The following is a 23,980-nucleotide window of genomic DNA, read 5'->3' on the forward strand; positions in this document are numbered from 1 at the left end:
CAGGTAGTAGTGACTTTACTGCTACTGACCTGACCTGCATTTGAACTAGTGATCCATGGATGAAAGACTGAGTATCCTATTAGCAATCATCTGCTGCCATCTAAGGACTTCACACACTCAGGAGCATCAGCCTTTTGTATGCAATGGGTAGGGAAGGAAAGTTCCTTTTTACCTTCTCGGGCTTCATACCATTCACATTACCAGAAAAGCAGAAAATTATGTCCTGTCAGCATGGCATTCTGGATGTCTGACATGCTGGTATGGCAGCATCACACTTCTTATTTTAAAGAAAGATACACACAGCTTCGTAACAGTTCCAGGACAAAACCATGAGAATTTAACTGGCAATTCTGCTTTTGAAGATGACCATGTAAAGCTGGTACACTTCCACTCCACACACATACTCCCTCTGAATAGGAATTCAAAGGACCGCTGGTGCTTTTTGGCAATTACCACTCTGAAGACAGTTTCTCAAGGTTCAGATCCAGTACATAAGAGTGAAAGGGACTTCCAAGGTCACTGACTGAAGTCCCTTGATACAGCAGGTGACCATATAAACTAATTCCTTTTGTTGACTATCAGACAGGCCCCTTAATGATGTCCAGTTTAAAACCCCCAAATCACCACTCATTTTTAAATTTTGGCTTGTATGCGCTGAAAGCCATAGTTGCTAAGTTCCGCAAGAAGTTCTACCTGCATTTTATTTTCTGCGCCTGTGCAAGGGCCAACACAGCTAAGTAAGCATGAGCATAGATATAATAAAAACAGATGACGATTACGTTAGAAGGCAACGGAGCCCACACCAAATGAGGGCAGAGGTTGACCCCATAGCCACTGGGCATCATGTGCAGTCTGCAGGCAGTTTTGATGTTGGATTTTAAAACTAGCATAGAATTTGAGAGAGGAATAAGAGTAACTATAAGAAAGAGACGCAGGAGGAAATCTACTTGCAAATGAGGCACATTTGATTAAAAATTACTGTAACACTAAACGCACTGAAAAATATGAACATTCCAGCACCATACTTCATAGAAAGCTGTTTCTTGGACAAGGATGTTCTTCCAAGATGCGCTGTAAGTAGATGAATCTCTGGGCAAAAAAGGGTTTACTCAGTTCTAAGACTGAGCCACAAGACAGCCAACCAGTTTGTAATCTTTTTAAAGAGCTGACAGCTTGATGATGAATGTCCACATGACATTGTTCCCCTTCTAGTGGACTAACAGCTTTATGGTGCCTCCTCAGAGCCCCAATTAAACACTGTTGTCACTAAAACAAAGTGTCCGTAGGTCATAAGCGTTGTGTTGGAAGGCTGCGACGACAGGCAAAGCAAAATAACAGACACATTAAAACACAGGCTGGACTGATGTTATTTTGGCCAAGTGGTCAGTAGAGTAAATTTACCCCTGCTCACAGGCATCAATTTAGTGACGGTGAGAAATGCACTGCTGCTGAACTGACTGAAAACAGCAGCTGGAGGTGGAAGACAGAGTACTGTAAACCAACCCACCAGAGGGAAAGAAAAGGAGTGGATGTGCCCAGATCAGATTTAGACAAGTTAGCAACTGACTGCACTAATAATAGTGGCATAAGGAGACTCCAGGCAGGACCCCTAAACAGGATTTCCTGTGCATATGGATTTGTGTGCATATGAAAGGGAATACAAACATGAAAATTGAATGATGATGTTGACTAGTGAGCTTACAACTAATTTTGAAACCCTAGAAAGACATCTTTGGAATCTGAGCTTGATCCTGCTCTCACTGAAAGCAATGGACAAATTTGTATTGACTTGGAAGTGGAGGACTGAGTCTTTAAATCAAATGATTTCTTCCTGAAGCCTCTAAATAATAGTGAGTTGCAGCAGCAGCACTTTGCAAACTATAAGCTATTCAGTTCATTTGTCTTTGGGCACATCTGAAACACTGACCTCATCAGATGAGCTATAAAAAAGAAAAAATAAAAAAAAATTCACTTTACAGTCATAACGTTCTCCTTTGTAGCAAAAAGAAAAGCAAAACTTTCTACTAGGATCATTTGGATCATTCACTACTTGTAAAATAACATTCAAAGTGTTTACTACAAAGCATTAGTACGCTGTTCTTATTGCTAGATATAGACCTCACTCCTTGGATTACTGGCACAGTCATGCGTTAAACAAGCAAAGCTAAACCACCAACATTCAAATTCTTAATTATTTTGCTAGCAGCATTAGCCTTTGTTAATCTAGCCTGATTTCCACAGTTTAGCTAAAGCAGCAAACTGTTAAGACTCTGTTAGTGTAAGGTATCTGCTCACCATTCTATACTCAGCTCAAGCTTAGATGGCAAAGCCAGAAAGCAACAGGTTCACTCATGGTCTAATCAGTTCCACTCCTACTGCTACGGAGTACACACAACTTCACTGGGTCAAAATTTAAAAAAATATTGTCAGGAAACACTCAAATCCTCCTAAATCACAACTTTCTATTCATAGATGTTATATTGGCTCTGGCTGAGACGGCGTTAATTCTCCCCATAGCATCCCTCATAGTGCTGCACTCCGTATTGGTAGCTAGAAAGGTGTTGATAGCACACCAGTGTTTTGGCTACTGCTGAGCAGTGCTTGCACAGCATCAAGACTCTCTCCCCAACATTTCCTCCCCCTCATTTCCTCACCGGCAGCCTGGGGCTGGGCAAGATCTTGGGAGGGGACATAGCCAGGACAGCTGACCCAAACTGACCAAACGGATATTCCATACCATATGACGTCAGCTCAGCTATAAAAGCTAAGTAAAGGCAGATGGAAGGGGGGGCATTCATTATTTACATTTGTCTTCCAGAGCAACCACTATGAGTACTGAAGCCTTGCTTCCCAGGAAGTGGCCAGGCATTGCCTGCTGATGGGAAGTAGAGAAAAAAAATCTTTTGTTTTCCTTTGCTTTTGCGTGCAACCTTTGCTTTTGCTTTATTAAACTGTCCTTATCTCAACCCATGAGCCTTTCGTTGTATTTTCTCTCCCCTGTCCAGTTGGGGAGGGGGAGTGATAGAGCGGCTTTGGTGGGCACCTGGCATCCAGCCAGGGTCAACCCACCACAGATGTATACTCTATAAGGGTTTACTTACATAAATATAAACTTAAACTACACATGGTAAAAGTCCTCTTCTGAAGCTTACCAAACAAAAACATCCTTACTGAAAACAGGGTTCTGCTACTGGCTGCTATGAGATCTAGGAGAGCTAAGTGGAGCTGTGGTCAAATCCAGTACTTATCCACTCTTACGAATGGTCTTTACACTTGGAAACGGTAGCCCTAAGTGCATTCACTGCTGTAGGCAGGCAGGTGCCATCCAGGAAAAGCTCAGCAAGTTTACACATTCTCCCAGACTCTCTAAGTGGAAGTTTTCCTTTCCGAGGCCTTCTCTGAGACCAGCTGTGTGTCATGGATACTGCTCCTCACTGACACTCTTCTCACCAGCAATTACCATCCTCACAGATCTGCTGACAGAGCTGTTCATTTGAGTACTTTAAAACATTTTAATTGATGGTCTAAGATAGCCCTGACTTTGCTCAAAACAGACCTCACACAACTTGCTGCACTGGCAGATACTGCTATGGTAACTGGTCTGGAAGAGGACATCTGTCTATGGACAAGTTTTATGACAGCCACTCTGCCGGCTCTGTTTAGCCTAGAGACGAGGCTCTGGCATGGACCAACAGATGCCCAGGAAGAGGGCACCAGAATAAGGCAAAAATGTGGTGATTCCTCCGTCAGTGTATAGATACCTCCTACCTTCCAGATATCTATTTGTGGGTTTTTGTTTGCTGGGGGTGTGTGGTGTGTGTGTGTTTATTTGTCTGGTTGGTTTTAGAGAAAGAGAGACAGGGGGAGACACTGCATGCAGCTGTGGTTTCTCTGTTCAAAAGAGAGGTTCACTTCACATTTATAAAGCAAAATAACAGAGAACAAAATATAAAATGTTGCTCTAGTCCTGATGTTCCACTTGACGCTCTCACTGCTGCTGACAACTGAGCTGACATTTTCAGAGAACCATTCACATCATATCTCTCTCAGAACTACCTTTCTGAACAATAATAGCTAATTTAGACCACATCACCATGCACACAGTCAAAGCACTTCTCGTCTTCTTTGCATTTTTCAACATTTACTTATTCTATTGTTTAGTTACTCAGTAACACATTAAAAATCACTTCTAATCTCTTAGATAAATTTAAATTAACCAGCAAACTCTATTTCTTTATTTTTCAATCCCTTCCCAGACCATTTATGATTACATTAATTCTTCATAATTAGAACATTACGAAGGACTCCACTGATAACTCCTGGGAGTAACAGGTCCCGGGGGACTCTGCTGGTAGCTCTACTGTAAGAACTAGGCCTCCAATCCCTTCAATACAAGGATCTTCCCTCTTATTCCACTACCCCTTTTGACCAGGATCTTGTAAGGACGATCTTAGTACATTCTGTTAATTGAATTTCTCTTATTCACACAGTCCCTGAATACATAGGGGGACTACTACACATAGTCCCAGAGTTTTCTGGCAGACCCAGAACCATTACTTCACTTTGGAAACACCACAATGGTTCTTTTCTGTCCTGTCATATTTATACAACTTCCTATGGATTCTGACTCATTCTTTCTTCCAGATGGGCCAATATGAAAATTAAATTTAGTGATGATACTTTTCCTGGTCCCATCGTGTCTTTTTTGTCCAAAACTGGTATCACATTTACCATGCTGTAGCTGATTTAAACAAGAGGTTGCATACCAAAGACAACAGTGCAGCTGTTTCTTATCTGAGAGCCTTGTGATGTCATGGGGAGCTACCATCTTGTCCTATCAATTAACTTCTTTCCATTTTACAGACAGGATCTAAAACTTCTCTGTGTAATAGCCAGACATATTGACAAGCACAAAGTATCTTCAAACTTGCTAGCCTAGATAACAATGCAATGAGGATACTACTCCATGCATTGTGATGCAGACAGTCTGTTTTAAATATCACCCCAACCCACCTGAAAGCTTGCAGTCTGAGCTGAAGTTACCATATCCACACTGACTAGCAACATCTAAACAATCTAGATTAAAGGCAGTTCATACATTTCATTGCACAATGTTATTATCCTTCCTGATTACATATACCACTCACAGCCAACACCCTCCAGCCTTCTCCAAAAGAAAAACAAAACAAAATAAGCCCAAAACCTAATGCATGTGCACACATGCATACACACCTTGCTATGGGTCTTTTAATGTTTAGGGAAAGATAGAGCTTCCAGTTGACTGACTCAACCAGTCTGTGTTTCTGTTGCATTTGCTGGATAGTAGCAGTGCTAGAAAGTAATCACTGAGCATCCAAAAGATGTTTTCCTAATACTAAGGAGATTGAAAAGGTTTTAGTATCTTTAATAGCTTTACATCAAAGAGGATTATAAGAAGCAATGTAACAAATGCCCAAACTGGATTGACTTTGTACACAAAGTTTAAATCTCTGGGTCTTCAGGGAATTATTCAAAGACACCTAGAAACACAGTGATGTTAGAGTTACCCATTGATCATTGTCTATTCTTGTCTGATAGGGTAAGCCCTAAGTGGCAGGCTACATATATTGGCTGATAATAGCCAGTTTGGTGCAAACCTCTACCATAGGTGCCCAAGGTCACAATGAGAAAGACAGAAGTAAAACAACCTGTTAAGATGAGAAGTCCAGCAGCTCTGAACCAATAAGGAAGATGTTGGATTAAGAGATAACCCCTCTGTGCTTTTGTTTCCTCAGCTACGAACAAGGACAGGAATAATTCTTTGTTCTTTACTTTAAGCGTGGCCAAAAAATAATAAAATCTGCTGAGGCAAAGAAGTGGATACAAAGCATTTGAATGCACGGAAGTACTATCTCAAGGATCAGAGCAGAGAGCTGATACCACTTTACTCCAGCCAGCAGGGGCTGCAAAGAGGACTGCAGTAGAACAACAGACCAGATGAGATACATTTTCAAAAGTGCATTAGATTCCAGAAGTGCTGGATTAAATTATGATAGTTCTGTGTGCTCAATCCATCCCAGTGAAAGTGCATTGCCTTCAGAAGTTCCCTGGGACCAGGACACTTGGAAGTGCTGCACCAGATCTACTCATCAGGAACAAAATGCTCATGTGCAGGGATGGAATTTGAGGACTCCAACAAGGCACATCAGAGACACTACGCTATGTACACTGTGTGCTGGCCTACCACAATGACAGGAGCCTCAAAATGTATGCAGTAGATCAGCAAGAGTAAAATTTGACCATGCTTTTGTACTTCTTGTTTACACTCACATTACTAACACTGTACAACCATTGCTGCATTGCAGCCAGCTTTGTTTCTGAACCAATTATGTGTCCAGTGACAAACATTATTTTCAATGTAAACTGACAGTAAATGGCATTTAGACCAGCGTCTGCGACTTAACAGTCTCTTCCTACAAAAAAAGTTTTGTTTCTTTATGACTCGCCTTAAGACTTTTTTTCTCTCTAAGCCCTCCTTGCAAAACTTACTCCAGACATTAATAGCAGCAATTTAATGGATCACAATCTGCAAAGGCCTTTTAGGGACACACTCCACAGATCAAAGCAATTCCAAAGAGAGGCCATGCTATTGTTTCCCTTTAGCCATAAGAGCTGGCAATTGTAAAGAAAACATTTAACTTCTTCATTAACAGAAGAAAAATTCACTATTCACTATTAATACAGAGAGAATAGATAATAGATGAATCAGAGAAATATCACAAGTGGTGGGAGGAGGGAGAATATAGGCTTTGCATCACATTCCCCTCATCCGTATTTGCGGCCCTCAGGTTTTCTGGGTAACTTGAATCAATGGGTATTGGATGAAACAGACACGGTAAAAATACTGCTTTCCATGAAGCAAGGGGATATAACTGTGGACATAACAGAATAAGAATTGGTAAGAGGTGCTCATAAGATATGTACTGTTGCATTCATTACAGGAGAGACCACAACATCACTTAAGAACATTTACCTGTGTAACAACTTTGAAATAATAACAACCCTTCCTATAACCAGCTGCTGATCAGAACAGTGCCACACTGAGGCCCTGTTATACCTAAACATTAAGTATAGATAAACATTTCAAGGGTGCTTTGTGGAAATCACAAAGAGAGAAGGGACAGAATTAGTCAAAAAATGCCTATCAAACCCTAGACTGTTTGAGAATAGTTGAGGGCCTACTTCAGATTAAAATGTTTCATGTATACATACACATTTATCTCAATATGCACCAAAATTGCTAAGAATTACTTATTTGTGGGGACCAACTTTAAAAACTAGAACCAAAAGTTAAAAAAAAATAACCCAACAGAAAAAGAAAACCCATAAGGATCCCCAAAGCCAGACACAATGGTGGACAGAACCCAAGTACACAGGCAGACAGGGTCAGAAAAGGACTGTGTGAAAGCAGCTGTTCACAATACCTAAAAATAGCTTAGCATTCCTCCTTTTTGGTAAAGCTCCACCAGATGCCCCTGGTACCTTCTGGAAAGAGAGAAAGAAACAATTAAAAATCCATCAAGTGAGACAACAGTAAATCAGCAATAATCCCATGCCATGACCATTTCTGACACACATCTATCTGTTCATGGTCCTTCTATTAAAGCACAGTCCTTGCTGAGCAAGAATGTAAGTCATCTTCATGCATCTCTGACAGTGGGACCCAACTCATCATTGCTTACTACCCTCACAGAGTGAGAAACCCATCATCTGAATCCTCCATATTTTGCTCTGTTAGCAATTAAGCAGAGCATGTCTCATGGTCACCGTGGGTGACTGCTGTTCTATCAACAAGACAGGTACATCTAGCATCACTCAGACCTCTCACCACTAGATACCCTACAGTATTTCTTAATGACTAAGGCTGAATTAGAGAGAGGAAGAAAAGGCTATTATCTGCATAAAAGATTCAATCCTTCACAACTGATTCCAGAAGACAGCAAAGTGGTCATACTATTAGTTCAGCTGATTTTTTTCTATCCAGAAAAAAATGCCCTTTCTACCAGGATCCATGCCTGCTTCCATTAAGATCAATCCAAGTTACCACCATGCTTTCTTAATATTAGAAAGTATGGAGAAAACCTGACAACACCAAAGCAATTGCTTAGGGGAGATTTTATTTTATTTTTTAATTTAAGCTCCACAGCAGAGAATAGTAACTGCCAAGTGACTTTCAATTTCAAGCACTATTTTCCCAGTTCAAAATACCTCAGACTACTAGGGAAAACACTAGTAGCTGAGGAAATGTAAAAGTCAATGCACTTGCTGCTTAAGCTGTTTATTAACAGGCACCATTAAATCAAATCAAATTAAATCAAATCAAATAAGCCTCTGCGGCTGTAATGCCAACATGATGCATTATGTAGTGTATAATGTTAGTGTAGCTGGCGAGGTTGTTAGGCAACTTTTTTTTTTTAATAATAATATTGGGATACAACAGGTGGAGAGAAACCAGCCAAGAACCTGTCAGCCCAGGGAAAGTTCATGTTTGCCTCTGCTCCTTGGTAGATGAAAGGGTCACATATTTTGGGTGGTTCCCTTCACCATGTAAATAAAGCTTTGGCCAAAGCAGACTGCTTGAATCATCAGTGAGGTCTTATACATCATAGGAAAGTTTTCCATTCTTAGAAAGAGCAGATGCCAACTAACACTCCTTGGTTGCACTTGAGAACAGAACCTATTATCCACATATACGAGCCCTAGGGAAAGGGATGTTGCAACTCTAGCATTTTAAAAAAAAATATTCCTCAATGAAGTGAAAATAACAAGCAGTACTGGAATTTAACAAGTGGAAAGCAAGTAACCAAGAATCCAAATTTATTATAAGAAAGCAGCAGCAAGATACAACATAACCCAATTACAAATATATTATGATTAAATTACACATACTGCAAGGATTATAGCTTCAGAACAACAACAACAAAAAAAGTTGTTTCCAACTAGGAAGCTCCAATTGAATTCTGACATCACCAAGTGGGATACTGTGAAAGTCATTAAAACTAGAGATTTCAAAGAGGAAGAATTCACATGGAGTGTTTATCACTGCCAGCTTGACATTAAATATTTCAGTTTGATTTTCCAAACTGCTGAATATATCTGAACTGGAATGCAGATGCTCAGTACTCCTGAAAAACCCGGGACCTGACAGGTTTTTTTATCTTGTTTCTCCATCTGTCAGAAGTCACTGAAAACATTCCCCATTCACAAAACAATTTTGGCTTCTAACAGATGTGACACACCCAGCAAACGGGAGTCCACTCAATGCATCGGTAGTGGCATTAAATTCCGTTTGTGATGCTTCTCGTACAAAGTGTCAGTGTAGCCTATTCTGCATTCTCTTTGACTGTACCATTGCCACATTTTTTACAACAGCACCATCACTGATAAAATCCAGGAACCCATCACTGTAGGAAACGTTATGTTTCTCTGCCTAGTGTTTTCAACAGGGCTGAGGTATCACTATAGCACCAAGCTAAAGCTCTGCCCGGGGCTGAGTACTACGCAGGCAGTTGTATACGTGTCATACACTTCAGAAAAATGGCTGATTTAAAAATTCTGAAGAGTAAAATTCTAGGAAAAAGAAAAAAAATAAATTTCCTTGATTTAGCTAAGAATTTTACCAGAGGGTGCTCCATAACTTGCGCTTGAGCACATTTCTGATGATTCAGCACATGCCTCTGGTGCTGATCTGCCACTGGCAGATACCCTAGCTCTCCTTAAGCCAATAGGCTGAAGATCTGACCCTTATTTTCTAATTGAATTGTGACAAGATACACAACTGATACTTATTCCAAACACCCTCGGAAGCAAATAGTGATTTCTGCAGCAATGCAGTGCATTCTGCAAGGATGATGCCAAGGGAACCACAGGCAAGAATAGCAGCCTCACTAAAAGAGTCTTAAGATGATAGCATATCCAATGCCTTTGGCTTTACTGTATCCCACACCATCAAAAGCTTGGCTTAAAAAAACAAAACCACAATGCAGCATGTGGCAGACACTTCATAAAACTGTACCAGTAAAGGCCTGACATTTCACATTGCTCAAAGGAAAACATGGATAGCACGTAAGAAGGGAACAGTCATGGTAAACAAAATCCACGGCTAATGTATGATGAATCCTATCTATGAGCTATGTTGGATGACATGATCTTCACCTGTACTGTAGAGTCAAACACCGTTTCCTACCACATGACGCAGTGCACCAGTGCGTCACCACCTTCAAACATAGATGCCAGGCCCCTCTGCTACATCATGAATCACAAGGAGAAAAATAGGAACCACTGAACTAGTTCAACTGAAGGGGTACGCAATGCCACACAACAGTCGGTATATTTGTTTCTCCCTTTTGGAGTTCTTAATCCTAATCTTTACCCAGGAACGGAATTTTTGAGGCCTCATTTTAACCCCAGTTTACCTTAATATTGAAAATTCCCAGGTCACACGCTGAAAGAAAGTTATATACAAGGGAAGCCGACAGGATTTCTGCCCACCTGTCTCTAGTCCTAGATATCATCTTTCAGGAGTGTTAAATTCACTCAGATGAACTGTTGCTAAAACTAGACTAGGCTCTCCAAAGACTCCGTTAACAGTGTGAAGGAAGATGTTGCTATCACCCTTACAAGGAAAGACAACTCTAAAGTATAACAAACATCATTAACAATCTCAACCTGGAAGGCATGCAATTTACCTCACTATAATTCTGATAAAATATGAATAGTCATCTACTGCAAATAAATAAATGATCAGGGCATTTTACATAACTCAGGGCCTTCATCACCCAGGGGAAACATTGCTGTAGAACAAGAAACGTGAAGTATTCTATCCCACTCCAAGCAGCTATTTTAGGCCCTCTAACTTGCCAAGAGACAGAGCTTACGGGAGAGTAAGCTATAAGCAAACCCAGTGCCTTCCATATAGCTCAGGTCAGAAGTCATTAACAGCCTTTTAAAGACGCCAGACAAACCACACACAAACACATGTTATGAAGCACAGGTTTTAAGTTATTGTTGATATGCAGTGATATTGTGGAAGAACAGTGAACATGAAGTTTGTATGTATACATCCATGTGGGGGGGGTGTAAGACTGAATGAGGGCAGTGTGTGGCTCTAGAATCTAGCATTAATTTAAGCTAAGCTTTAGATCCCAGGCTGGGTCAGGATTAAGGCTCATGATTTAATTGTACAGAAATCTTAGGATGAAAAGAAGTCCTGTCACCCTGAGATGAAACCTCATATTAAAAAAAATCTCAGAAGCTTCCAGCCAAATCTGAGACAAAAACAGTAATTCTACACTTCAAAGGCAGCTTTTGGAAAAGTATTTAGTTACCTACAGTATGCATGTGATATGCAGACAATATATATGTGATACACCGAACTGTGGAGTAAAAAAGATCAGTGGAAGTCAGGCAACAAGCTGCCTTTAAGATCTGACTCTTTAGGGCTTTTGATTCATCTCAGAACTGAAGCTATAGGATTGGTTGGGATCCAAGCACCTGAATTTGATATCCAGCCCCAAATCTGAACATGTTCATTTCTGTCACTCGAGATTTGGTCTAGGTCTGAAATGCATTAACTAAATGAGCACGAGACCCAAGAACTGCCAGGGTAGGTAGTTAGGAAGCCACAAGTCTCACCTCTATCACACGTCGTTTCAGATGCAAATACACACACTGTCCTGTTTTCCGGTAATGCCTTTCAATGTGTTCCCTTCCAAATCCCAGAAACGTGTTCATGCACACATAGAGACCTCCTTCTGATTCCTAAAAGGAATGACACAAATAGTTACAGCACAGAAAGAACTGAACAGGACAGAAAGGACTCAGCAAGCAGAAAAAACAAAGAATTGCAGATCTTTTCTGTTATCAGGCAAGCACTTAAAACATGGCTTTCATAGCACATTATGGTGTTTACATTATCAGTCCTCTAAGGAACTTCCACATCTATCACAGCCTACAGAAACGCATTGAAATGGGTTACTTTACAACTAGAGATTAGTAAGCGTCCAAATTGGAGGTCTAGCAGTTAGTCTTGAAAAATTCTGCTTGAGTGCCCAATCCACAGAGATTTCTAAGTGCAGAAATTTGTAAAGCATAGAAATAATGAAGCACAGGCATTTGTTTGAAATAGCAGAACTTTTTTTGGCCATTTGATTGCAAGAACAACATTCCAAATCAGAAGCATGGCAGAGCTGATGGTCCAGGGATTCAGCCACAACTTCTACTATTGATCACAATCTTGTCTGACAAAAACAGATCTCAAGTGATCTTACAGCTCTTAGAACTGGCTAACAAGAAAACTGGCAAGTGTTTTGTGAGCATTCTTCGGTATCTATCAGGGATTCTCCCTATTCATGCAATTAGAGTGGTTGGAGACAAGGGCACTACAAAGGAAATATAAAGATATATATTCCCGGTACTGATCACAAATGCTGACATTTCACTAACATAACCTGGCAGGAGTCCTATCACTTTTTGCTCTCCCAAAAGCTGGGTGTTGATGCTGGCTGTTATCAGGGTCTTTTTCCATTTTAACATCACTCCCAGATCTCTCCTACACCATTCAGACTGCCAGGAGGACTTTCAGTCATCTGGTTCATTGGTGTTGGATCAATTTTTTAAGCCGTCTCTAGCATGTATTGTTTTTAATAGGTGATGCATAACAAAGATTGAGCCTTTCAGAAGTACTGTGACCTTCCTTCTACTGTGAATATGTTTGTGCTATTGGATAGTACAGAACATCTCATGTTAAACTCCCCAAAGAACAACACGAACTAAACTCATCCATAGGCACCTTAGATGGAAATTAGAAAAAAAACCAAAAAAAATTTAAAAATCATTACCTCCAGAAACAAGTCACATTAGGCGCATACATGTGCATGATCATGTATTGAGAATTGTTACAGCAACAACTGCTTTGACAGGATACCACCTGATAGTGCCACACCTGAAACATATTCAATACAGTAAACCAAGAAGTTCTCTCCTGCCTGGCATACCTCTCTTGAAGGCTCTGCCAGGCAGGAACCTCTGCTCTACCTCTGAGCCCAGCCACGCCCCTCTCTCAGAGTGAGCACAAAGCTGCCCATCCTGCCGTGCCAGCCATGGCACAAGTTAGGCTCTCTCTGGTCCTGTGGACTGGGACAAGTAGCAGAGGGCAAGTCTGACAGAGATCATAGCTGATCTCCAATACTTTCCTAACCAGCATCAGGTTAATACACCTTATTGTCTTCCAGAAAAGGCAGCTGAAGGGCTAATAGTGTTGAGCAGTTGTTGCTCATTTGATACCTGGCACAGACTGGCTAGTGCCTGACAAGCCTCTCCCCTCCCACCACTGCCCCAAAACCAGGCTTGAATGTGCTACTCTGAACCCAGTTAATTCTCCCCAGGCTGTTTCAAAGACTGGCACTGAGTATTTCTGTAGGGCTTGAAGGAATCTAAACTTCCAGCTTACCTACAACCTTCCTCCATACCTGTCTGTTACTCTTTCAAACATGCTCATTTGTATCAAAACAACTAAAGCCAGTACTGAAGAACTGCCTTGGCCACCAATAAATACTGGTACTTCCACAGTGGCCAGCAGGGCCATGGAGCTGAGGAACAGAACACGAAGAGAGACCAGAGAATGATGTTTTACCCAAAGACTTTAGAAAATATCTGCCTCTTCCACTTTTCTTCATGTGAACCAACGCATACAAGCTTCATCTTTTCAGATTAGCTGAAAGATGAACGTGTAATGAACTATACAGCTGTTCCTTTACCTACCTCTAATGGACAAAAAATTGCATTAAGCATTCCAGGATTCAAATATGCAATCTGAAGCAAGGGTTTAGACTATCTGCCATTCACACTTAACATTTACCGTGAAGTAATTCTTTCAGCACCTAGCTATCACAATGATTATCTCTGCAGAGTAAATAGTAAACTATTTAGCCATCTCATTTCTGATCCACATAACACCTATCCGAGATTCTAGTTAAAAAAAACCCACATCTCATTTACATTTGAAATATTCACAGCCTTGAGAACAGGGCTGATATCTACAATTGTGCTCAAAAGTAATAAAATGGTTAAAAGAAAACTCCAAATCTGGTATTCGAAATAGTCACAAAAACCCGATTGTATTTAAAATGGGTTACCTTTATTTTAATTTTCACTACTCTTTCACAGATTTATGTACTTTAAGGCCCATTATACCTTTGCTGTCTGCTCTTATATCCTGTATTCCAAATCCTTTTGCATTATCTTCTCTGAGAAGGTCACGGCTGTGTCCGCTACAAGAGAATCCTATAGGTACCCAGCCTAAATAAAAATATAGAGTGTTGTCACTCTCGGGTCTCAGGAACTTTGTTTAGAATTTTATTTTCTTGGAGACCATTCTCGCTTTTTCTGGAGGGAATCCAAGAGACCACTGAACCACTTTTGATAAGCAGTCTATGACAACAATCTAACACTTTCAGTATATGAGCTAAATGTAGAATCTGAGTAAGTAAGTTGGTTGTGGTTACTAACAAAACTGTTATTTCTCCTCGAGAATGCAGACAGACTAGTCTCTCACGCAACTTGGAAAGAAGCGGACAGACTGTTCAAAAGCCTAAAAGGTCGCAGCAAAACAGGGGAACATGTGAAAAAGCCACCTTTGCAGAAGGCTGCATAAAGGATTAGGCCCCTGTTTGGTGCTCAGAGAACACTTGACTGATCTAAGACAGGCTTTGTGCTGGTGGATTTAACCCTTCTGAGCACACAACCAGTTCTGAAAGGAACAATATTTTACATAGGCTGTGGCATGTAAATCTTTGTAATCAACATTTGTTTTAGATATGTGTGAAAGTTTATGCTGGAGGAAGGCAACATAGCTAGTGTACTGAAGACACTATCTTACACCAGAAAAATATAGCTTGTCCTGAGACACAAAACCAGGAATTTTAGCTAGGTTCCCCCCCACCCCTTGCCTCAGCATGTACTGAGCATGTAGTGTGAAATTTAGGATAAAGTGATGTATAAACATTGCCTTCCATTATTACTCCAGTCTAAAGACATTGTTGGGGCAGAAGCTTGTACTTGCTCAGGCCTTGATCACTACCCAGAAGGCCACTTGAGAGTAGACTGGTCTTCTTACCCTCTAAGCAGAAGGAAAAGTGGTTACTCTTCACTGTATTTCTTCCTGTTCTTTGCTGCTAAGATGGTCACAGTATGCCAGGTGCTTTATTAATAGGACTGAGACACAGAGTCCACACCAGAGAGAAAAGTATTTAAAAAAAGAAAAAAGCTCTTCTTACTTATTTAGATAATAATTCATGTTTTGCAAAGATAAGATGAGGAACGAAAGGGACAGGGAATCCACAGTGAAAGAGCTAAAATGCAAGAGAGTCACTCCCTCTCAGGCCTGAAAAACAGGGCAAGGAAGCTGGTGGATGAGAGGTCTGGCAAACACAAATGCCAGCCCACAAGGAAACAGAGAGAGATCACCACTTTACTTCACACACGCTCATGGCACCAGACACTAATAGGTTTTAAACACTACTAACCTGATCATGATTTGAACTAATGACCTGCATCGCATTACCAAACCCCCGAACCATTTAGACCCCTTAGGGAAATCTAGGGTTTAGCAATTTCAACTCCTGAGGTGGCTCAGACAAAAATGAATTTATAAAAACACAATTGCTGTGGTGATCTGCTAACACAGCAAACAGTTACAGACTTGGGCACAATGCCTACTATACAAGTGTTTGCTTTAGATCTACTAGAACAATGGTAAAACTTGCTAATATAGGTATCAGAGAAGAGAGTAAAATGGCACCCCAAGTCTTCACAAGTCTCCATACCCAAATATAAAGAATGAAAAGGTTGTTCATCCTATCACATACAAAGTAAAAAGTACCAGCTATGACAGAGGGGCACTGGCTCCTCCGTGCATTCTGCCATGGTTTCCACGAGAGTGTTTCCCTACAAAAAGCACAACCATACAGAACTGTTACAGGCTCTATTCAGAATGTCTGTTCATCAGGAATCACCATAATTAATCTGGTTGTGGTCACAAGACTCTTGTTGTATAACTACAATCCAATCTTTAATATATTTGGAAAAGTTACAGGACCATCCTTAACATACACATACTGCATTGAATCCCACAATAGTGTAACTAAATGACACATATTTTCTTTCAGGACAGGCTTAAAAATGAATAACAGATGTCTCAGCCTTAATACTCACCTCAACAATACATAATAATTTACAATGAGGAAGAAGAAAGCCTGTCTCTTTGTCATGCACGAGTACTACCTAAATTGAAACAAGGGGAAAAAAAAACCAACCCCGAAGCAAAGCACAGCCAACCAACTGAACACAATAGCACATAGAGATGGCTCCAGCAAAACAAAAAATTAACTTTCAAGTTTCCACTGCAATAAATATGGTAACTTCCTTGGGAGGAAGAGAAGCGGGGCTGGGAATCAACCCCCAAAAATGTGTGCCAAAGGCCAGGAATATATCTAGTCACATTCAAAGGGAACATGAGGTATGAACACTGGCATAAGTCTGCCTTCTAGACAACTGTCCTCTGTCACCCAAAGGTAACAGGAAAGCAATGGTGACAAAAAGAAAGCATAAAAGGAATAATAAGAAGTAAAATTGGGCCTCTTGTAAAGAGGAGGAGAAGGAGAAGCAACAGAATCAGAAAAAGCAACGGAATGACACAGATTTACATTGCATTGATCACAAGTACACACAAGTACACAAGCATTGATCTGAAAATATATACAAGCAGTGAAGGAGCCACGTACTGCTGGAACTGGTGAAAGACAACAGAGATTGGAAAAGATCTGGGTTGGGCAGAGAGAGAAAGGACAAATGATCTGGCAGTAGGAAATAAAGTACAGGGCTTCTAATAACTGGACTGTTAGCTTCAAATGCAAAAGTAATCCTTCCCCACCCTCCCTTAAAAAAAAAATAAAAAGAGAGAGAGAGAGAACTATCAAAGTTACTATTTTATCAAACTTTGTGACAGCAGCATGCAAAATACTGAACAGCTTGAAGAAAGTACACATCACTGAAATCAAAAAGGTATCAGGACTCTGGGGTTCTGATGTTATCTGGACAACCAGATAAAGTTCTAACAGCAAACACATTACAGTTTTGAAAGGTTTAAAATCCTCCATGTTCTAGGCTAAATGCCAACTACTAGGGATGGCACTGGATATTTCCCTATGAGCAGATTATTTCACAATTGCTTAACAAAGATCTCCGGTATCTCTGTTGTAGCTTCTAGATGGGCACATGGACAAGGCCAATCCAGTACAGCATTTACAACATTTCCTGGGAAGAAAAAAGCCATGTGGGCCAGTCAGTCACTAAAATGAAAACAAACCACCATTCCAAGAGGTGGATTGACTGCTCGCTCACTTGCATAAGTCATAGGCAGACACCAGAGCAGGGCACACATAATTCCAGAGCAGTATCTTGTACAAGTCACATTCACAGGCAGGATCAAGGCTTCAAGATAAGTGAGCAGATACAATGGCAAAACTAACGTTAGGTCATGAGTACTTTAACCTGCAACCAGGAATACAGAACTTCCATCCATCCATCAACACTCTCTGGGGTCAGATTATCCAGGTGCAGATTGCATGGGCCACTGATAGACACGTCTCAGATCCATCACAGCTTACTTCCTAGCACAAGCCTGGTACCACACCTCAAGCAGTGCCACCTATACTGCTTCCTTGGCAGCTTAGATTTAGAGAGCGCCTGATGATTTTTGCTCTGTGCAGAGCCCTAGCCATACAATTCTGTTGGTCACAAAGACAGTGCTGTGCTTCCAGAACAGAAAATGTGGGGAGAAGAGTTGAGAGGAAACCTAATGATTCCACAGCAATTCAACAGAGCTCCAGGGTTGTCCATTTGCCTGCATCTCTGTATTTATCCTCTAGCACTCCAGGTACCTTACAATCAAAGTCTCTCCGCTACCCAAAATACTCCAGCTCATCATCACTCTGGATAACAGGATAACTTAAGTTTGGTCAGTCACGGATATAGAGGAAAAGGCTAGTAAGGTCCAAATTTAGATCAAACCCATAAAAATGCACAACGCACATACACACTGGTTGTTCTCCAAACCTGCATTGTTATTTCTCATTTGTGAGCCACTGCAGGCACAACCCTTACTGATTTTACCATCCTCCAACTTTGAAAGACCATTTAGTTAACCTTAGAGTCCTGGTGCACTCCCAGCCAGCAAACACTCGCCCATGGGACAGCTTTGGTATCTCCCTGTGATGCAATAGTACAACACTGCTCTGATTTTTCAGGTGATCACCCACCACCAAGTGATGCATTGCCTCAATAACTTGGAGGTCATTTTGCAGCTAGGCCAAAATCCTTTGTCTGGAGTATTCAATTTGTCTTGGTGTATTCAGTCCTCTTTGTTTCCTCACTGCTGCTCCCATCCCAGCAATAGAAACAAGATACCAGCCTACCCCTCCCAGACAGTGGCCCCAGTGACTTTCTAATTTTCTTCAATGAATATTGACCAAAGGAACAGCCAGACAGGAGGTGCTTATTTCTAGAAAGTTTTATGCAGCATGGTCACTAATATCCATTACACACTCCAGACTCTCAAGGGTTTCAGTCTCAGCTGTACTCTCTAATAACCAGCAGAGCACCAGCACAGCTTAGCCTTTGGGAATTGTCCTAACATAACCATTGCAGAGTCCCCGAGCCACAAAAACGAAGTCAGCAAGATTCACAAAGGAAGCTGTTGTCAGCAGCAAGGTTTTCCAGTAGAGTGAAGCCAAGCTTTAAGCTGCTCAAACAAACACAGTCCTGCAATCTACAGAACCAGACTGCTTGGTCCTGCCGCTGTGTCAGACTTACGACCTGCGCTGTGGTTGTAACCAATGCTGTTCATGGGGAAGGCTTCAGAGCACATCCATCTACAACATGCATAGCCTGCATGTAAGCCTTTCTTATAGTCCAGTTTGTATCCCTTTTTCTAGCAGCTGCCTCTCCCTTGGATGCATCTTTGCATCTTTGAGCAAAGATCCCATTGAAAGGTTGGAATTTCCACCTGAGTACTACACTTCTATAAAAATAATAACAAGACAAAAGATTATATAAAGCAATCTTTTTGCCTCCTGCATTCTACTGAACACAAAGTCAGGCTCATCTGCCAAAAAAGGGAGAGGTCACAGTGGACAAAATAGGAGAGAAGAAACCTATATCACAGTGGCACAGATACGGAAAAACAGTCACCAGGAGGGACGACTGCACATCCTATCTGAAAAATGAGAAGTACAGGACTTCATCAGTCAAATTGTCAGGAAGCAGTAGGCTACTATAGCTGCTGGGCCAGACACCAGAGGGAGCAATACTCAACATTAGGCCACGCTTGTGTTTTGTAGGGAGCCTTCCTTCCCTCCTAAATTCCTGTATAAAGAATCAATGGCTACCTGGAGGAGGAGCCCTCATCAGGGAAACAGTTTTTCTAGAAGCCACCAAAAAACCCAGAAAAGTCATTAAAAATTAAGTCATAAAAATGCATATTTTCTAATCTTATGAGACAAGCAACTAAAACACTAGGGCTCTTAAGTGCACAGAAATTTGCCTCCTGTTTCTGCCAACTTTCCTGGAAACCAACCCTAGCATGTTCTGTTCGAAACAAGCCAAATCTAAGGACACGAATTTCTCATCTGTTTAGTGGTCTTTCTAACAATACTACCTTTCTGACAAGATCATCATGCTATGGTTGATCCACATGGAAGAAACACACTGAATACCCACTTGTACCTCTCCTACTGACACTTCTGAATTTTCTCAACTAATGATTCTCTTTGTAGCACAAAGGTGCCATTGTTCTCAGATATTCACACAACGAAGTGAGATTTAAAACTCATGGAAAGGGAACATCAGCTAATTTTGAGAACGGTGAAGCTTCCTGTATCCACTGGAACATGGATCTTCAAGTGACACTACACTGCTCAAATCCGGACAAGAGGACACAACTGACAGAGTGACAAACATGTCTGTAAAAGCCAGGTCTCATAGTCATGCTAAGCTTTGCACAATTGAAAGCAAAAGATGGAGCCACTCGCACCCAGTACCTCGTTCTCTTTGGCACCTGCTGACATGAACAGCTCTGGTTTTGACCATCTCACCCTCCTTGGTCCTTTTCAAAACTGCTGCAGAATCTTTCTCTATAATAATAATACTTTGTACCCTAATACTCACAGGTCTGATGGTTTTTAGTGTATTTTAAAGATCCCAACACTTTCTTACAGGAAAAGTAATAATATACAATTAGCAGAGCCAAAGAAACTTAAGTATAGAGCTGCTGTGTGACCGGGTATGTCACTTTAAAAGATACAGACAAACACTCAGGAACTTCACTTCTCTATGAGGAAATTCACTTTGAAGAAGAAAAAAAAATGAAAGGCAAAGTTTGAGAGACAATCTTACAGTGTTACTGAAAGAAACTACTGAAATAAAATCTGGTATTGAAAAGTGACAGGACAAAAAATCTTGCATTGAGTTGACTACAGAGACATGCTGAAAAACTGCAACAAGGAGCGTATTTAAAATGGCAAAATGAGAAGATGTGAAGAAATACTGAGAAATAAGCTTACAAGAGAAGACACCTCCCCCATCAGAAATGTAATCTGGAATTTCACCATGGATAATGAAGCCAGGAGCATGTTTTTTTAACACTGCTCATTTGATTTAATATGACAAGACAAACAAACAAATAGTGTATCTTCTTTCAAAAAGAGGCAGACACCTCAATAGGAAGAGGCTTGCTTAGGTTATAGGTAGCTAACCTAAGAAAATAAGTCACTAAACAAACCCAATACAAAGCATAGAGAGATAAACATCTCCCTTTAGCCAAGGCAACAACCTGTCTGTATCCTTTCACTTTCCTTCTGAATGAAAGGCTGTAAAAACACAGCTTTGCTATTTTCAGTTTGTGAATGATAGTGTTTTACACAAGAAAGCACACATTTGCCCTTTAGAGTTGTCATCCTAGAAACAGTATCCAAGTATCTGTTAGATTATATGGGAATAACAAATAAAATCTGAGACAAGAGTTTTGCTCAGCTAAGCTGAGGAGTGGTATGGGCTGAAAAGCCATGGAAAACAATAGAAACTGAGACTGGTTTTATTTTTACCGGTACTGCACAGGTTCAGCCAAGCTTATTGCCCAGTGAATGCCTATAACACAATTTAAACAAAAAGCTTTAACAACGGAGGGCAACATATTCCAGAATCTGATATCTCTTCCCAATAAAGTCAAAAGGATGAAACGTTTTTGAAAAAATAAAACAAAAAGAAAAACCCCAAACACCACACATGGTGATTCCAACTCGTTTTGCTACTTTTATACATAGTTACTGTTAATTTACCTTCTGCTCAAATGTTTTATGTTTTGTTCAAATATATTGTTTTGGTAAACACAGCTTTTGAGCTTTTGCTGGTTTTACTCGCGGCTTGTTGGGGGTGGTGGTGATTGGTTGTTTTTTAATCTGTAGCAGTATTTAATATCCCTTTCTACTTGTTAACAGAAACTTTTTATAAACCATAATGTTGAAGAAGCCTGAAAATGTTACTAAAAACATCAATGATGTATTGAAGGAAAGATCGTGGTACATTCATTTTGCCCCCCAAAACCTTATTATTAAGTATATATGCAATTAGCGCCTCTGCAGTAGAGTCTGATTTGGCAGTTTTAATCAGACCGCCTCCCAGCACAGTCAGGGCTGCTGGGTGACACTTGAGATCTGAAGAGTGCGGGTAAAAATAACCTCTGTTCAACAAGATATGATGAACACCAGACAGCTGAGTCACCTTTAAAACCAATTTTGATTTTCTATATTAGAAAGAGTTATCAAAGAGAGGGGGATGGATAAAGGAGTCAAAAATCTCTTTCATTGAATATCCTGTAATGTAAACCCTGAGCTTCCTTTTGATTGCAGCCATCGACTTTAACATCAATATATAGTGCTCAGTCACCTCTGGGAAACATGAGCTTCATGTAGAGAAGCAACTTCTAATAAAATTTCAGCTCCATTTAAGAAGTGTAATTTCTAAACACCTGTTTCTTCAACCATTACTATTTATGAAGTCTTCCAGTGTTATCAGCAAAGTTAAAAATGAGTTAGGCCCCAAATCTGCCACTGAACACATGCAATCTGTGGAGCTTGTAGATGTTTTGCAAGACAGCTATAACACCATAGAAAGTTTACTGTACATCAAATATCCATTTAACAGCAAACTAAACAAGCTAGTGGGGAAATACTGCAAGTTTGTTGAAGTCCAGTGACGTAACTGAAACCCTGGGAGAGAAAGTGTTCCAGAAGGACTTTCACACTGATTTTCAGGTTAAGCCTTTACTTTGGAAGCTTTCTCTGAAGATTTTAAAAAAGAGAATGAGCACCGAGACAGCAGGAAAGCAAAACGATCGGCATCTGCTAGCCAAAACATGCAAACGAGAAGGCCAGCTACCGCTCCTTTTTACTATCTCAGTGTGAAAGTAAAAAACAAGGGTTCCCGGGGCGAGCGGGCAGACCTCGGACGGCCAGAGCCCATTGCGCAGCAGGCAGGAAAGTTCCCCCAAACCCGCCCCCCCCCCCCCCCCCGTGTCTAAGCAACCCCTTCAGACCGCCTTAAGGAGAAAAATAAATAAACGAACGAACCAACACCGCTACCGCGTACGAGGCGGCAACGATTTGCCGCGAGGAGCCCCGACCGCAACGGACCGCGCACCGGCCGCGCAGTGCGGGGGCACGGGGCAGGGCAGGGCAGGGTGGGCCCCCACCCCGCCGCGACCCCCACGCGTGGCGGGGGAGGCACTGCAGCCCGGGCGGGGAGGGCGAGGGGAAACCTGGCTGCGGAGGAAGCTACGGCAGGTGGAGGCAGGCGGGCTGGCAAAGGAAGGGATGGATGGGGGGGGGGGGGATTTTGAAGCCTGAGGGGGTGGCGGCGGCCCGGGGAGAGGGCGAGGGGCTGCCCTCGGAGCGGGGGGTGCAGCGGGGAAGGGGCCGCAGGAGGGGCGGGTTTGCCGCAGGGCGCCGGCTGAGGGCAGGTCGGCAGCCCGTGGCGGGGAGGGGGAGCGGAGGCAGCCGGGGGCGGCTTCGCTGCACTCACAGGCGAGTCGTAGGAGAAGGCACACTCCGTCTTGTAGACCCGGTCCCCTGACTTGGGCACCCGGATCGTGGGCATGTAGGGGACGAGCAGCTCGCCCAGGTCGCCGGCGGCCATCTGCGCATCGCCGCCGCTGAAGAACGCGGCCCGCTGCATGCTCGCTCCCTCCCTCCCTCCGGCCGGCCGGCCGACGGCGAGCGGGCGATGCGAGGGCAACGGAGGCGGAGGGCAGCCGGGCCCGGGGCAGGGCGCGGCGGCGGTGGCAGGAGCCTGGGCCCGAGGGAGGGGAGGGGGGAGGGAAGACGCTATTTTTAATCCAATGGCAGCGGGAGCGGCACCAGCTGCGGCGGCGGCGGCACTCGGGGGTCCCGGCGAGGGCGGGCGGGGGCGGGCCGCGCCGCGCCCGGCGGCCCCCCGCGGCCTCCCGTCCCTCGGCGGCGGGCGCCGAGAGGTGCCTGCGGGGGCGGCCGTGGGGGCCGCTCTCCTGAGGTGATTCCCGCCCCGCGCGCGTGCCACGGGCGGCCGTTAGGCGGCAGCCGGCGTCGCGCGGCCGCCCCGCTTCCCCGCCGAGGGGCCCCCGCCGGCAGCCGGAGGGGTGTGAGGGATGTGAGGGAGCCCGGGGCGGCCCGCTCCCTCCGCCGCGGGGGTGCTTGCAGGCGGGGCGGGAGGAGGACCGGGCACGCTTGTTCACGCGTTTTGCCTGAAAGGCTTCATTTCCACGGGGGGGGGGGGGGGGTGGTGGTGGTGGTGTGTGTGTGTGACCTCGCCTCCTGGTCGCCCTACGTGGCCAGGAGCAGGTTTCCCTTTGATC

General features: G+C 42.6%; 1 protein-coding gene across 1 annotated transcript in view; it reads right to left on the minus strand.

The window, feature by feature from the left end:
• The window catches only part of USP13 (ubiquitin specific peptidase 13), a 58,768-nt gene extending 35,311 nt beyond the window's left edge, over positions 1 to 23,457 (minus strand). Inside the window, exons 1-3 of the mRNA XM_069792657.1 lie at positions 23,173 to 23,457; positions 11,674 to 11,799; positions 7,464 to 7,524 (exon numbers count right to left, since the gene is read on the minus strand). Of these exons, the coding sequence (XP_069648758.1) occupies positions 7,464 to 7,524; positions 11,674 to 11,799; positions 23,173 to 23,325 (340 nt within the window). The 5' untranslated portion in view covers positions 23,326 to 23,457. The remainder of the gene's footprint in view (positions 1 to 7,463; positions 7,525 to 11,673; positions 11,800 to 23,172) is intronic.
• Positions 23,458 to 23,980: the final 523 nt, after the last annotated feature.

The sequence above is a fragment of the Haliaeetus albicilla genome, chromosome 9, assembly GCF_947461875.1.
Source record: "Haliaeetus albicilla chromosome 9, bHalAlb1.1, whole genome shotgun sequence".
Classification (NCBI taxonomy): domain Eukaryota; kingdom Metazoa; phylum Chordata; class Aves; order Accipitriformes; family Accipitridae; genus Haliaeetus; species Haliaeetus albicilla.